The sequence below is a fragment of the Triplophysa dalaica genome, chromosome 12 (assembly GCF_015846415.1).
Source record: "Triplophysa dalaica isolate WHDGS20190420 chromosome 12, ASM1584641v1, whole genome shotgun sequence".
NCBI lineage: Eukaryota > Metazoa > Chordata > Actinopteri > Cypriniformes > Nemacheilidae > Triplophysa > Triplophysa dalaica.
Window position 1 is genome coordinate 15421365 of NC_079553.1, and position 14105 is coordinate 15435469.

A 14105-nucleotide genomic window follows, 5' to 3' on the forward strand; every position below is an offset into this window, starting at 1 on the left:
GGGTTGACATTTGTTGCAACTAAGAAACAGCAATTATAAAAACAGTCAGCAGTCAACCTGCTTTTGTAGTAAATAGACGTGTACAAAAACGTTAAGCTGCAAACTAATTTATTGTAGGGTCATTGTGTTTTAATTAGCAGATTGATTCAAACAGGTTGATGTATATCATATGGACTGAATATTTATTGTAAATGTTTATGTAAAAACCACCATCTGCCGTCTCTCATGAAAATACTGATATATGATATGAACAATTGATAAAACAAGTCATTATGATATACGTGATTATGAAATCATTTTTTGTGATAACAGTTTGTATGAAGTCGCTAAAATGTGCATGGAGCATTGTAATAACTTAATATATAATAATAATGCTGAAAGATTTCAATCGTTTTTAAAAATCTTTCCACAAAAATTTTGCATATGTTAAATCTTTCTGCATTAGTTGCATATATGCACATGATGTCTCCATATCACAAATAAACAAACGTTTAGTTTTTTTAAAGAAATTTTTAAATAAAATGAAATATGAGTCAGCACTTTTTTTGGATCGCTAAATAAATATAAAGCAATTTTTTTTACTATCTGATTTACACAATTCTTTACTCAAGTCTTCACACAATTATCTTTCATTTTTTTCGGAGCAATGAGCTGTTAGCATCCAACATACAATAAGCTCAACACCAGAGATGGAATTAAAGTAAACAGCATTGGGCCAGTTGCTGATGCTCCCTCTTTTAAGACACATTTCTCATAGTCCTTAAAATCAACTTCCCGCATTGAGCAAACATGGTCGATGCGACAGTCATTGTTGCAGTCTGTGAGGTCGTAACTGACGGAGTTGAACTCATAATATTTCTGCAGATAACACTTCTCATTGGATATCCGCTCAATCACGCGGTGCATTGAGGCAGGAGAGGCATCGGGCACGCGAAATGCTTCCGTCAAGCGGTACTCCTTCTCCCAACGGGACCGTGCAACATTTGCGAAAGTCAGGTTCAGGAAATAAGTCACGACATCCTGTACATTTCAAGAGAGCAAACACACCACAACAAATTACAAATATTAGTAAATAGAATGCATATGTTTGATATTTTCACTCCAAGAAGAAACACTGAAATGTGAGGCTCTGCTTTACCTTCACCAAAAGAGTTTTGGTGTCATACTCAATCACCCGAATGCCAGGATTATTTGCGCCATCCACGACGCCTGGCAGAGTTGTTTTCCAGGGTGTCACTCCTGGTGTCAGAAACATTACACCTATTGGAGATGCTGTGACAGGAGAAGGTGTTAATGATTTTAAAAACAACTTGTGTGGGTCATCTCATAATTATAAGTGAGGATCTTTATATCGCCATGACTGATATTAAGTTAGTAATTTGAAAAATTGTTACATTTGAAAATTGTATGTTCAGTAATTAATAGCCTACGTTTGTGCAATTTTGGCAAATTTCCCACATTGCCTTCTCAATGTCGTTATCGGCATAAACCAATAAAAATCCCATATCGCTTAAACACTATCGCATAAAATATGTGGACACTCCCTTATAATGGCTTTCTCTAAACTTCCCTTTATTTCTTTAAGCTTAAAGTCCCCGTGAACCGGAAGTTGCCGTTTTTATTTCTGTATTTTGACGCATTAGATAAAATGAAATGGAATTTCGAGTGAGAAAAACAGTGGGCGTGGCTTTCGTCTATCTCTGCGATAGATGGTGTAGTATTTCTGCGCTTGATACATTCCCCCAGTGAACATCTGGCACGCCAAACGAAGTCGGTTATCCGACCTTTGAACTCTGGGCAGTTCAATAAACCCCCACTAAAGCATGACGCGTCATTTGACGTCACAGACAAGAAGGCGGCTAGATCTTCGCTGCTCATGTGAACCGTAAAAAAAAAGAACACGTAATATGTATTGACGTGACAAAAATATATCCAGAAACTGTTTATTAACAAAAGCGTATCATTTAATTAGCTAGCATATAACATTCTCTCGACATTGTCTTGAATGAAGGATCACTAAGGGATAAAAGTGGATTTTAAGATTTAAATTTAAGATTATGAGGGCACACTATTTTAAAAAGGGAATGAACCATATTGATAAACTATTCATGTACAAAATAGGCGTTGTGATATTTTATTTCACTAAGACTTTAATCTTGAAATTGTTTGGAATTTTTTTGCAGATGTTTTTGCTTCATACCAAAACAAGAGGAGCTTAATAAGAAGAGGTTTAAAAGTTTGGACTGGCATGCGCAAGGCCCTTCACTTTTAAACACCTTTGGGTTGAACTGAAATACTGACTGTACGTTTATTGCTCAACATCAATGTCTGACCTCATTGTATATTCTTGGTTCTTAATGCATTATATCCCATTAGCCATGTCCCAACTTCTATTCGAAAAACTTTCCAGAAAAGTCTAGGCTTTTAGGGAGGACCAACTCTTTAACAAAATAATATGTTCATTATGGTGTATGGTTAAGCTGTTGACTTGACAAACGCTCTAAATGTGAAAGAATTACTTCTGAGTTTAGATTTGGGTTTGTGAAAGTACCGTTTGGGCTGTAAAACATGCGGAAGCTGTCAGTGTGATGGTGACCAAAGAACTGTCCAAGTATAACAGTATGATGCTTCTGGATAAGATCAATATAGCGCTTATTGAACTCTTCCCTGAACCATGGCTTATTTCGCTTCTTTTCAAAAAAGCCAGGAGGCACGTGACCGATAAGATAAACCTTGAAGAAAGAACAATGGAAGTGCATTAACGGTGCAATGTGTAAACAAATAAAACTTTTATAAGTTGCAAGACAACAAAGGGAACCTTTTCATTGTTTTTGGCCGCATCACTAAGGACTTGATCAGCCCAGCTGAACTGGTCTGCAGGGTCTTTCATGTTTTCTGTAAGTTTGTTCTGATCGTAATAGAGATTAGTGTTTAGCACCACAACTCTCAAACCAATTTGATTCAGCAGGTTTTCTGTGTAATATCCACCTGTGAAGTATACACACACACATACACATAGCAGTTAAAAAAGTTACAATAGTTTTTCATCCCAAATCTTGTTTTTCACATTTTCAAATCAGCTCTTTGCATATAATATGATATTTTACTGCATAGCGAATAATGACCTCTTTTGAAGGTTTCTTTAGAAGCAGGATCCAGCCAGTCATGCCACAGGTTTGCGGTTTGCTCATAAAGGTTGTTTTGTTCAGGGGGCATCTGACTCTTTGGATGGTAGTCATGATTCCCCAGAGCAGAATATACTTTGGTGTCTACAGAGGTGCAATTCTACAATGAATTTCATTAAAAAGCAGAACAACCATATCAGTAAAATACATCACTAATGGTAACACATAACACATACTAGGAAACAGAGCTTTTATGATCTGGGTGAGGTTGCCGATTATACTCAGGACGGATTCTTCACCCAGACGTTCGTTTGGCACATGGGGTGTATCGTCCCTGTGAAAGGAGGATAAGCCTAATGTTTAGATCAAACTGGTTATCGATCTGCACATCAGTCAATAATTTTTACAACCTTACTCATTCTGAATCATTTCTTAGGTATTCAACACAAATGTATGAATCAAATAAACAATTAAACATCAAAACATATAGTAGTTAATAACCTAATATGTTAATTATCAATAATTCCTAAATGTGAATTGGTCCACTGTCTGTAGCCCTCATGTGGCCGTTGTCTTTAGTTTTTGGTTGTGCGTGTCTACATGCATGGTTAGATTCCAAGCAAAGTCAATTCACATTTATCACTTGAGCTATAATATAAAGAATATCTTCTGTCTTGTGCATTAAAAACGTACACCAGAATGTCAGATAGAAGTTAAAAAGCACGGGTTAAAGGGTTCAATTAATACACGGCCACACCGCTTTGTTAAACTCATTTTGCAGTGGATTTCTTCTAACTAGAGACCATTTCATCGGGCTTGCGCGACGAGACTGCACTTATCCTCCAGTCTTTGTTTGGCTAGTGTCTAATAATGTAACTATTTATATTTTATTTTATTTGTTAATATCAATTTACGATTATTTTATTGTATAATAATTGTATCCAATAAATGATTTGTTGATTTTGTCATATTCATTTTATTAAATAAACAATTTGTTGAATGTTGTATAGTTGGTCGCATTAAACAGTATGGTACATTTACATCTATTGGTTGAGCTTGGTATGACACTCTAAATTAAAAACAAGTTTAGAGAAGTTTAGCCAAGTAAAGTTATTATCTTGCTTGTTAACATAAATAATCTACGGGAGCTAAAAATGTTCCTGAATTTAAGGGCAGTCCGAAAGCGAGCATGCGCAGTAACGTTTGTTTGTTGTTGTGGTCTTTTAACCGTCTCTATGACGCAAGTTCAGTTTTGTCTTAAAATTAGACTTTCACAAACATACCCAGTCCACACAATGAAGTCCGGGTCAGACAGAATATCTTTCATGGCATGTATTGATGAGTTTATCAGAGCCCATGATGAGTCACATAGATAATCTCCAAATTTTCCTGCATTTGGGGTTGGACGGTCTCCACTAGAGGCACAAACAGACGCAGAGTTCTCACTCCCCAAACCATAAGAGGGATCCCAGTGGAGGTCTGTGATGTGCCAAAAATGACCTGAGGTGAACAAGAAAAATGTTAAACATATGTAAAGTTGCTTACAGCTTGGGCAAGTGTTTTCTTTTTTTAATTGTGGTTTTAATTTTATGTGTTATTTATTCCCCTTTTTTAACATTTGGTTGGTTGTTTAAATGTTCAAAATAGTGGAAGTCATTCTGTCATTCTTGTTACTACCCATGAGTCATTTAAACTCTGTCAAATCAAATTATAAGCCTATACTGAGAAAAAAAACCTGCTAGCAGTTTGCTGTTGCAGACTAGCAGTCGTTGAATACTGTGTTTATATTTAACCTCTTCCTTTATACTGCCCGCATATCTACTTCAAGTGTGCTACAGATAATTCACAGTGTGCTTTCAGCAATCTCATAAGATCATGACAGACCACACGATCTGCGATATGAATCTAAAAACCTTGGGTATAAAAGCAAAGCCCCCACGAAACTATGGTTAAAAGTCATCTTATAACAGCTCAGTTATTAAAAATGAAGGATCCTTGCTAAGATCAGAACTCTGCCACACAAATAGATTTGTTTTATGCAAGTAAATGGTATTTGTTAAATATACTTTACAATTGATCATATTTTTAAATCATTTGAAGACACACCTGTCAAAGCCTTGCATCCACCATAGACAATAAAAATGTTGAGGAGAATAATCTTCCAAACACAGGCCATTGTGAACTTCCCTGAAATGCGTCTAAGATCCAAAGAGTCTGATATAAGTGCTGTTATACTACACAGTCCACATATGTCCATAAAATAACAGATAAGATTAACAGGCTGAAGTAAAAAGACGAAAGAACATGAATAGTAAATGAACTCAACGTCAAAGAAAAAAACAAGAACTAAGGCTTGATCTGTTTTTCACTTGTCAGCAATTTAATATGAAGCCAAATACTATTTTAGTATGCTACTATTTTGAGGGTATGACAGTTTACTATCAGTGTTTATAGTGCAAGACATTTAAATCAGTATACTAATTAAATACTTCACGCTAGATGTGCATCAACAATCCATACTTACTGTGCCTTTGTTTACAGTTATAACTAATGTGATTCCCTTAATGATATCTTAAATTTAGATAAAGATATCTTTACTTTGAAGTTGCTTTAAAATATGGAGGACAGGGCGTGCCAATTAGAAATAAAATGACGAATCATTTGATCAATGTTATAGTTAAAATATAAAAATGTAAACAAATAAATCATTTTTAATTGACTTATTTAAAAAGGTTAATTTAATTTGTGTTTTAAAATGTAGTTTAATTGAACAATATAACGTTCAGTTTAAAAAATCGTTTTAACATTTATAAATAAATAGATACATTTAAATCTGTTTCTTTAATTCATGCTTTAAAACGTAAAAAAAACCCAGTAAAACATCTTTTTTAAAAAGCGTCTGCGAAATACTATTCTCTCTCTATTTGCCAATTGCTTTTCTTTGTAGTTTTGCCAAATGCTTTTCTTAATCCATAACATTACTGTTTTAATGGCGGTAGGTCTTTCTTGCTTACTGTCCAATGAAATTCTGCCTTACATTTACTTCGTATGACATGTGGGAGAGGGGCTGTGTCTTCAAACTGATCTGAAACCTGATTGGCTGCCCCCACGTATAAAATGTCCAATTGCATTTAGATTAGATTAGATTAGATTCAACTTTATTGTCATCACACATATACAAGTACAGTGTAACGAAATGTAGTTTAGGTTTAACCAGAAGTGCAATTAGCAAGTGCAGGATATACAGTGTTAATAAATACAGAATACAATATTAGGGAAATACTATACAAATGTTCTATAAAAATATGACAGTCGGTATGTACTATGGACAATATATACAGAAGGATATATACTGTGAACATTAATGTACAGGTGGATATGAACGGATAACAATTTAGACTATACAATAGTGCAAGTGACTTAAGTGTGCATTAATTACAGACATTAGCTATTAAAGTTACAGTGCAGAAGATGAGTTAATGAAGTTATTAAGGTTACAGTGCAGTAGATGAGTTAATGCAGTTATTGAAGTTATGGTGCAATAGATGAGTAGATGCCGTTAATAGAGTTACAGTGCAGTAGATGAGTTAGTGCAGTTATTGAAGTTACAGTGCAGTAGATAAGTAGATGCAGTTAATAGAGTTACTGAGTTACTAATACAGTAATTGAAGTTATGGTGCAATATATGAGTAGATGCAGTTAATTGAGTTACTGAGTTACTAATACAGTTATTGAAGTTATGGTGCAATAGATGAGTAGATGCCGTTAATAGAGTTACAGTGCAGTAGATGAGTTCGTGCAGTTATTGAAGTTACAGTGCAGTAGATGAGGTAATGCAGCTCTGAAAGTTACAGTGCAGTAGATGAGTTAGTGCAGTTATTGAAGTTACAGTGCAGTAGATGAGGTAATGCGGTTATGAGAGTAGTCCATTAGTGCAAATGAGCATTCAGTAATATTCCTTGTGTGCAAGTGAGCAGTATAGAGTGCAAATTATGCTGTGTGTGTGTAAACAGTCCGGTAGAGCAGATACATGAATTACTGGTGTGTACAGTTCAGTCATGCATGGCAGCCCTGTAGTGCAATGTAAACAATGTAATAGTAGCATTAAAGTTAAAGTTATGAGGGTAGTGGAATCAGTGGGGGACAGAGTTCAATAATGAAACAGCTCTGGGAAAAAAGCTGTTTCCTAATCTGCTGGTTCTTGTCCGGAGGCACCTGAAGCGCCTACCGGAAGACAGGAGAGTAAACAGTCTGTGAGCGGGGTGAGAGGAGTCCTTGAGAATGCTGCGAGCTCGACGCAGACAGTGTTTCTTCTGGATGTCCTCACTGGAAGAGAGTGTAGTCCCTGTGATGCGCTGGGCTTTTTTCACCACCCACTGCAGTGCCTTGCGCTCAGCAACAGAACAGTTCCCATACCAGACTGAGAAACAGAACAGTTCCCATACCAGACTGAGCAACAGAACAGTTCCCATACCAGACTGATTTATTAACACGATTGACAAATGATTTTTAAATACATAACCAGACACATTTACATTTACATTTACATTTAGTCATTTAGCAGACGCTTTTATCCAAAGCGACTTACAAGTGGGGTAGATAATGGAAGCAATTAGGACAGCATAAGTACAACAAAAGCATAAGTGCAATCAAAAAGAAGACTAGTCTCATATAGCCTAACACAGTATACGGAACCATTCATTCATACATTTTTTTTTTTTAGAGTAGAGAAGAAAAGAAAAGAGTAGAGAAGAAAAGAGTAGAGAAGAAAAGAGTCAGAACAGATCAGTCAGATGTTGGCGGAAGAGATGTGTTTTCAGGCATTTCTTAAAGATGGCTACAGAATCTGCAGATCTTGTAGCAGTGGCCAGATCATTCCACATAGGTGGAACAGATCCCGAGAAGGTGCGCGAGAGAGATTTTTTACCTTTATGGGATGGCACCACAAGACGTCGTTCGTTTGCAGAGCGTAGGGATCTGGCAGGTACATATGTCTGCATTAGCGATTTAAGATAAGGTGGTAACGAACCAGTAGTGGTCTTGTAGGCCAGGAGCAGAGTCTTGAATTTGATGCGAGCGACTACGGGAAGCCAATGTAGCTTAATGAGTAGAGGAGTGACGTGTGCTCTCTTTGGTTCATTAAAGATAACTCTTGCCGCAGCATTCTGGATCATCTGTAGAGGTTTGGTTGTGCAAGCTGGAAGTCCTCCCAGTAGTGCATTGCAGTAGTCCAGTCTGGCCAGGACAAGAGCCTGGACAAGGATTTGTGTAGCATGCTCTGATAGGAAGGGTCTAATTTTCCTGATATTGTAGAGGATGAATCTACAGGACCGGGCGGTGCTGGCAACTTGATCCGTGAAGTTGAGCTGATCATCGATCACCACTCCCAGGTTTCTTGCTTTTCTGGAAGGTGTGATGGTTGATGAGCCCAGTTGAATGGAAAGGTTGTGATGAGTCTTCGTGTCAGCCGGGATTACAAGCAGTTCTGTTTTTGGAAGGTTCAGCTGCAGGTGATGGGCGTTCATCCAGAGCGAGATGTCAGCTAGGCAAGCTGAGATGCGTGCAGAGACAGTCGGATCGTCAGGGCGAAAAGACATGTAGAGTTGAGTATCATCCGCATAGCAGTGATAGGAAAAGCCATGTTTCCTAATGACAGAGCCAAGGGATGTCATGTATACAGAGAATAGAGAGACGAGTTGATAATGTGAGTCAGAGAGGGAACAACCGATGGAGAGATGGCCTGGAGGAGATGGGTGGGGATGGGATCTAGAGGGCAGGTAGTCGGGTGTTTGGAAGAAATTACCTTGGAAACTGCCTCTTCAGATAGGAGAGAGAACGAGGGGAACAAGCATGTGTCAGGGGATTGACTGTGGTCAAGAGGCAGTGGCGCAGCGAATTGATTGCTGATGGTGCTCGTTTTCTTTACAAAGAACGATGCGAAATCGTCAGGTGTCAAGTCTGATGGAGGTGAGGGGGAAGGCGGGCAGAGGAGAGCAGAAAAGGTTTTAAAGAGAGTATGAGGGTCAGGAGAGTTGTTGATTTTAGTGTGGTAGTATTGGGTTTTCGCAGAGGAGACATCCGCAGAGAAGGAAGAGAGAATAGACTGGTAGAGAGAGAGGTCAGTGGGTTCTTTTGATTTGCGCCACTTTCTCTCAGCAGATCTGAGAGATGTGCGATGCTCACGGAGAACATCAGATAACCAGGGGGCAGAAGGAGATGCACGAGATGGTCTAGATCTAAGAGGGCATAAGATGTCTAAGCAGGAGGTTAGTGTGGAGCAAAGGGTGTTGGTGGCAGTGTTAGCATCAAGGAGAGAGAACTGTTTAGCGGGTGGGAGAGTAGCAGAGACTGCAGAGGATAAGCGGGAGGGAGAGAGTGATCGTAGGTTGCGTCGGAATGTGACCAGTGGGGAGGCATGTGTAGTGTCTGGAGAAGTTAAGTCGAGATCAAGAGTGATGAGGAAATGATCCGACGTGTGCAGTGGGGTTACCTGGGAGTGATGGGTGAAGCAATAGCGTGTGTAGATGAGATCAAGTTGATTACCAGATTTGTGGGTTGCTGAAGTGGGGACTCGCTTGAGGTCAAACGATGCAGTCAGGTTGTTGAAGTCAGCAGCCTGTGGTTTTTCCAGGTGGATGTTGAAGTCACCAAGTACCACCAGAGGAGTACCATCCTCGGGGAATGATGACAGAAGTGTGTCCAATTCCTCCAAGAAGAGTCCAAGGTGCCCTGGGGGACGATATATAACTACAACATGCATTTTAACAGGGTAGATGACAGTGACAGCATGAAACTCAAAGGCGGTGTTGTTGCATGAGGGTGCAAGCTGTTTGAATTTCCAGTCATTAGGAATAAGTAGACCAGTTCCTCCGCCCCTCCCTGATATGCGTGGGCTGTGGGAGAAAGTGCAATTATTGGAGAGTGCAGCCGGTGTGGCAGTGTCCTCGGGTTTGATCCAGGTTTCAGTAAGTGCTAAAAGAGAAAGATCCGAATGTTTGGCAATAGCTGTGATGAAATCTGCCTTGTTTACAGCGGATTGGCAGTTCCATAAACCAATAGGAAAGGTAATAGAGGTAGTGCTGGATGCTGAAAGAGTATGCAGGTTGCTAGCATTAGCCATGCGTGGTTTTGCGACACAAGCGAGTTTATTGGAGTTTTGTGTGTAAGACACCTGTGATTCAGCTCTTACATTCTGACTGGTCTTTAGATGTCACACAGAACATAAAACACAACATTACAGATTAGACAAATGTTACCTTGTATAAATAATCTTAAATGTGTTGGACATAATTGATTATTATGGTGAGATATCATGCATATGCATGGAATATGCATACACTTAGTTTTACCCATATTCTGTTTTCTAATCCTTAAAATAGAAAGTCAGTGTGAGCCTCCTCAATCCATTATCATTGAACTTCTGTGTCTAATCTCCAGTGTTTACTGTACTTACCTCAAAGCGACCTTTGTTCCTCTTAAACACTTTGTCATTGTTTTTTCAGAGGTAATTATTAACTTTCAACGTGGAGACAATGAGCATATGATCGGACATATTTTATAGAGACAGAGTTCTGAACAGAACAGACATATCCAGGATACCAGAATTATTGTAATAATAAACTTCGCAGTCGTACATTTTGAAGCATAAAAATGGCTTTTCAGAATTTAATATCAGAGGAGGATCTGACGTGTCCTGTATGCTGTGACATCTTTAGAGATCCTGTAGTTATGTTATGTAGTCACAGTATTTGTAGAACTTGTTTACAACAGTTCTGGAGCATTAAAGGATTTCAGGAATGTCCCGTTTGCAGGGAAAGATTCACAGGATCTGAACCACTCAATAATCTTGCATTGCGGAATCTGTGCGATTCACTGCTGCAGGGAAGAAATCAAGAAACGACATCATCAGGGGCTGAGATGATCTGCGCTGTGCACAAAGAGAGTCTCAAACTCTTCTGTCTGGATGACAGACGTCCTGTGTGTTTAGTGTGCAGAGATTCAGAGATGCATCTCAATCACAAATTCAGACCTGTTGAGGAAGCTGCACCACTTTTAAAGGTAAAACGTTTTTAGTCTGTCCAGACTGGCAAAGTTTTAGATGTGGATAGGTGGATTAAGGCCAAAATGTATTTCATCACATACCCTAAAATCATAAATGGCTGATTTTAACCTTTTAAACATTGATTTAACAAACATCAAGTTTATGTTTTCTAATTTCAGGATGAATTGAAGACAGCACTGAAATGTTTACAGGAGCAACTGAAGGGCTTCAGGGAAATAAAACAAACATTTGATGACACAGCACAATACATTAAAGTGAGACATATAATTGAAATGTGCCATATTAAAACATTTTAATATAAAATGAATAAAGAACTCAAGAAGAATTCATGAGAACAATTTTGTTTCCTAATTCAGATTCAGGCTCAAAAGACCGTGAGACACATATGTGAGGACTTTGAGAAGCTTCACCGGTTTCTACGAGAGGAAGAGATGCTCAGAGTTTCTGCACTGAGAGAAGAGGAGGACCAAAAAAGTCACATTATAAAAGAGAAGATTGAGATAATAGACAGAGAAATACAATCTCTTTCACAGAAAATTCTAAATATTAAGGATGGTTTAGCCACTGCAGACATGGACTTTCTACAAGTAAGATTACATTTGTATTATTTGCAAGATCATAAGGAGATATTTCTTATTAAGGAGAAATTTTATCTTGTTTTTCAGCGTTACAGCTTTTCAGTAGAAAGGTAACTCTACTCAACTTTATTTAAATAGCGCTTTTTACAATTTTCATTGTTACAAAGCAGCTGTACATGAGACATATATACTATAAGCAAAACAATTAAAGTTATACCTGTAAAACAAGAAAAAGGTGAAAACACAGTAGACAGACATACCCACATACATGACACTCCACACACACAATATGCACACTTATTAACACACATAGACGTAGACACACACAAAAAAGACACACACGGACGCGCAGACACAAGGACGTGCACGCACACACACAGACAAGCATGCACACACAGACACACACACACACACACAGGCATGCACGCACAGTGAAAGCACACATTTAAGATAAAGGAGAGAAAAACACAGGTCAAATATTAAACAGACTATAAATTCCTATATGCAATATTAAGTAAAACTTTAAAATTCTAAAACTGAGTAAGCTCTCGCTGTCATATCTCTGCTATGTGTTTAATTTTTTATTATTATATTGTTATTCCAGAACCCACAACACACAACCGAGTGCAGAGGTGCTTTCGGGAGCTTTGATCAATGTGGCAGAACATCTGGGAAACTTGAGGTTCAAAGTCTGGGAGAAGATGCAGAACATCGTTCAATTCGGTGGGTATTATGTTTCAATTATTTTTAAAGCAGCAATAACAAAATTAATTTAAGCACTCAATTTCAAGGATTTTATGGGTCAGTGGATATATAATGTTATCAGACAGTTGTTAGATTGCTGTAATGTGTGAGGAGGTCTGGTATAAACTGTAATATTTGGACTTATATTAGCACCCTGTGTTTCCTCAAGGTCCCGTCACACTGGATCCCAACACTGCAAATTCTCTACTTGTTCTAGCCGATGATCTGAACAGTGTTAAATACAGCACTGACGGACAACACCATCCGGATAATCCAGAGAGATTTGACAATTATTACTGTGTGCTGGGCTCTGAAGGCTTTGATTCTGGAATACACAGCTGGGATGTGGAGGTAGATGACAATGCATGCTGGTCTGTTGGAGTAACCACAGCATCGAACCAGAGAAAAGGAGAGGATTTCTTTAATGCCGGAGTCTGGCGTGTGCGCTATATGGAGGGTCAGTACACTTCACAGTCACCACTGCAGGCCCGCAGGCCTTTAGCTGTTAAACAGAGAATTCATATAATCAGAACGCAGTTGGACTTTAACAGAGGTTGCGTGTTCTTCTCTGATGCTGCAACCAACACTATCCTGCTCACTTTCACAACCACATTTAATGAGAGAATCTTTCCATTCCTGTGTAGCAGCTGTACATGTTTTCCTCTGAAAATATTACCTGTGAAGTTTAGTATAAGAGTGGAGGATCGTAGTTAATGCTGTTTCTGTCACTGTATTTAAAACATTTCAAAATGAACCATTGAACTGTGCAATGTATATCCGTTATAGACTGGATATGTGTGTACAATTGAAATACTCTTCTTATAACGTCTAAAGATTGGTTAAGTGTTTTCTGTTATTGCATAACTAGTCAGAGATATTGGTGAAGTGTTTTCTATCATTGCATAACTAGTTTGAGAAAATGACGCGGTTTCCCGTATGGGATTAAGACAGTACTAGCTGTTAAACAGTCAAAACAATGTTGAGACAAAAACAATGGCACTTTGTTGTTTTAAGACTTGTCAGAGCAAACTGTTTTTAAATGACAGCTCAAACATGCGTTAGTCTGGGACCACGCCCCAAAGTGTCTATTTATGTGTAAATGAAAGTTTTTTTTTTTAAATAAAGGTTAACAATCATAATAGATCACATTTTCCCACTTCCACATTAGGGGATGTGAACTCCTCAGTTTTTAGATTTTAGCCAAAATGTACCTGTATGACTTTAAAAAAATTATGCACATTATGTATAAAAAAAAGGAAATCAATAGCTGTCATATCTTTCAAAAAATGTGCTAAACATGTCAGGGATTAGGGACCCACAGCCCCGTGCATTTTCTCTCATTTTTCTCGCTTATTCACACAACCAGATAAGTTTGCGGAGCTTTCCTATAAAAAGCTGATCATTTGAGTCAGGTGTGTTAGATGAAACAAAAACCACTGTCACAATTATATGACCCAAAAACAATGAGCACGATTTTAATGAAATCCTTGTAATTTTAGCTAACCCAGCAAGATATGAGGATATTATATTTAAAATCCCATTTTGACACAGTTTAGTCAAAAGCCTAAACAAAAGCCATAAAATTGAAATTGGGTG

General features: G+C 38.1%; 3 protein-coding genes across 6 annotated transcripts; 1 reads left to right on the forward strand and 2 right to left on the reverse strand.

The window, feature by feature from the left end:
• Nucleotides 1-93: 93 nt before the first annotated feature.
• smpdl3b (sphingomyelin phosphodiesterase acid like 3B) lies at nucleotides 94-10058 on the reverse strand. Of its 2 annotated transcripts, none has more exons than XM_056763243.1 (8): nucleotides 9669-10058; nucleotides 4409-4625; nucleotides 3362-3459; nucleotides 3126-3269; nucleotides 2819-2988; nucleotides 2552-2732; nucleotides 1139-1272; nucleotides 94-1020 (listed from the first exon to the last, which is right to left on the reverse strand). In XM_056763243.1, the coding sequence occupies exons 1-8, from the start codon at nucleotides 9883-9885 to the stop codon at nucleotides 655-657; spliced, it is 1527 nt and encodes a 508-aa protein (XP_056619221.1). In that variant the 5' UTR covers nucleotides 9886-10058; the 3' UTR covers nucleotides 94-654. The 2 variants fall into 2 exon arrangements, with proteins under 2 accessions (XP_056619221.1, XP_056619222.1); XM_056763244.1 differs by lacking the exon at nucleotides 9669-10058 and adding an exon at nucleotides 5232-5301.
• On the reverse strand, nucleotides 6339-9796 carry LOC130433401 (uncharacterized). Of its 2 annotated transcripts, none has more exons than XM_056763246.1 (2): nucleotides 8053-9796; nucleotides 6339-7545 (listed from the first exon to the last, which is right to left on the reverse strand). In XM_056763246.1, the coding sequence occupies exons 1-2, from the start codon at nucleotides 8795-8797 to the stop codon at nucleotides 7259-7261; spliced, it is 1032 nt and encodes a 343-aa protein (XP_056619224.1). In that variant the 5' UTR covers nucleotides 8798-9796; the 3' UTR covers nucleotides 6339-7258. The 2 variants fall into 2 exon arrangements, with proteins under 2 accessions (XP_056619224.1, XP_056619225.1); XM_056763247.1 differs by having other exon boundaries at nucleotides 6339-7603.
• A 643-nt stretch (nucleotides 10059-10701) lies between the features above and the next one.
• LOC130432828 (zinc-binding protein A33-like) lies at nucleotides 10702-13624 on the forward strand. Of its 2 annotated transcripts, XM_056762362.1 has the most exons (6): nucleotides 10702-11183; nucleotides 11346-11441; nucleotides 11544-11774; nucleotides 11853-11875; nucleotides 12370-12488; nucleotides 12679-13624. In XM_056762362.1, the coding sequence occupies exons 1-6, from the start codon at nucleotides 10776-10778 to the stop codon at nucleotides 13221-13223; spliced, it is 1422 nt and encodes a 473-aa protein (XP_056618340.1). In that variant the 5' UTR covers nucleotides 10702-10775; the 3' UTR covers nucleotides 13224-13624. The 2 variants fall into 2 exon arrangements, with proteins under 2 accessions (XP_056618340.1, XP_056618339.1); XM_056762361.1 differs by having other exon boundaries at nucleotides 11544-11875.
• Nucleotides 13625-14105: the final 481 nt, after the last annotated feature.

Excerpts from the sequence above, each read along its gene's own strand:
- LOC130433401 (XM_056763246.1), bottom strand. The coding sequence starts at position 8,797 with ATGACATCCCTTGGCTCTGTCATTAGGAAACATGGCTTTTCCTATCAC. Across the intron at positions 7,546-8,052 it reads TGTGGTGCCATCCCATAAAG|TCTGGTATGGGAACTGTTCT; the intron begins GTAAAAAATCTC and ends TCTGTTTCTCAG.
- smpdl3b (XM_056763243.1), bottom strand. The coding sequence starts at position 9,885 with ATGCATGTTGTAGTTATATATCGTCCCCCAGGGCACCTTGGACTCTTC. Across the intron at positions 3,460-4,408 it reads GACTTCATTGTGTGGACTGG|GGACGATACACCCCATGTGC; the intron begins GTATGTTTGTGA and ends CTCCTTTCACAG. Across the intron at positions 3,270-3,361 it reads CATAAAAGCTCTGTTTCCTA|ACACCAAAGTATATTCTGCT; the intron begins GTATGTGTTATG and ends GCACCTCTGTAG.
- LOC130432828 (XM_056762361.1), top strand. The coding sequence starts at position 10,776 with ATGGCTTTTCAGAATTTAATATCAGAGGAGGATCTGACGTGTCCTGTA. Across the intron at positions 11,184-11,345 it reads AAGCTGCACCACTTTTAAAG|GATGAATTGAAGACAGCACT; the intron begins GTAAAACGTTTT and ends TTCTAATTTCAG. Across the intron at positions 12,489-12,678 it reads GCAGAACATCGTTCAATTCG|GTCCCGTCACACTGGATCCC; the intron begins GTGGGTATTATG and ends TGTTTCCTCAAG.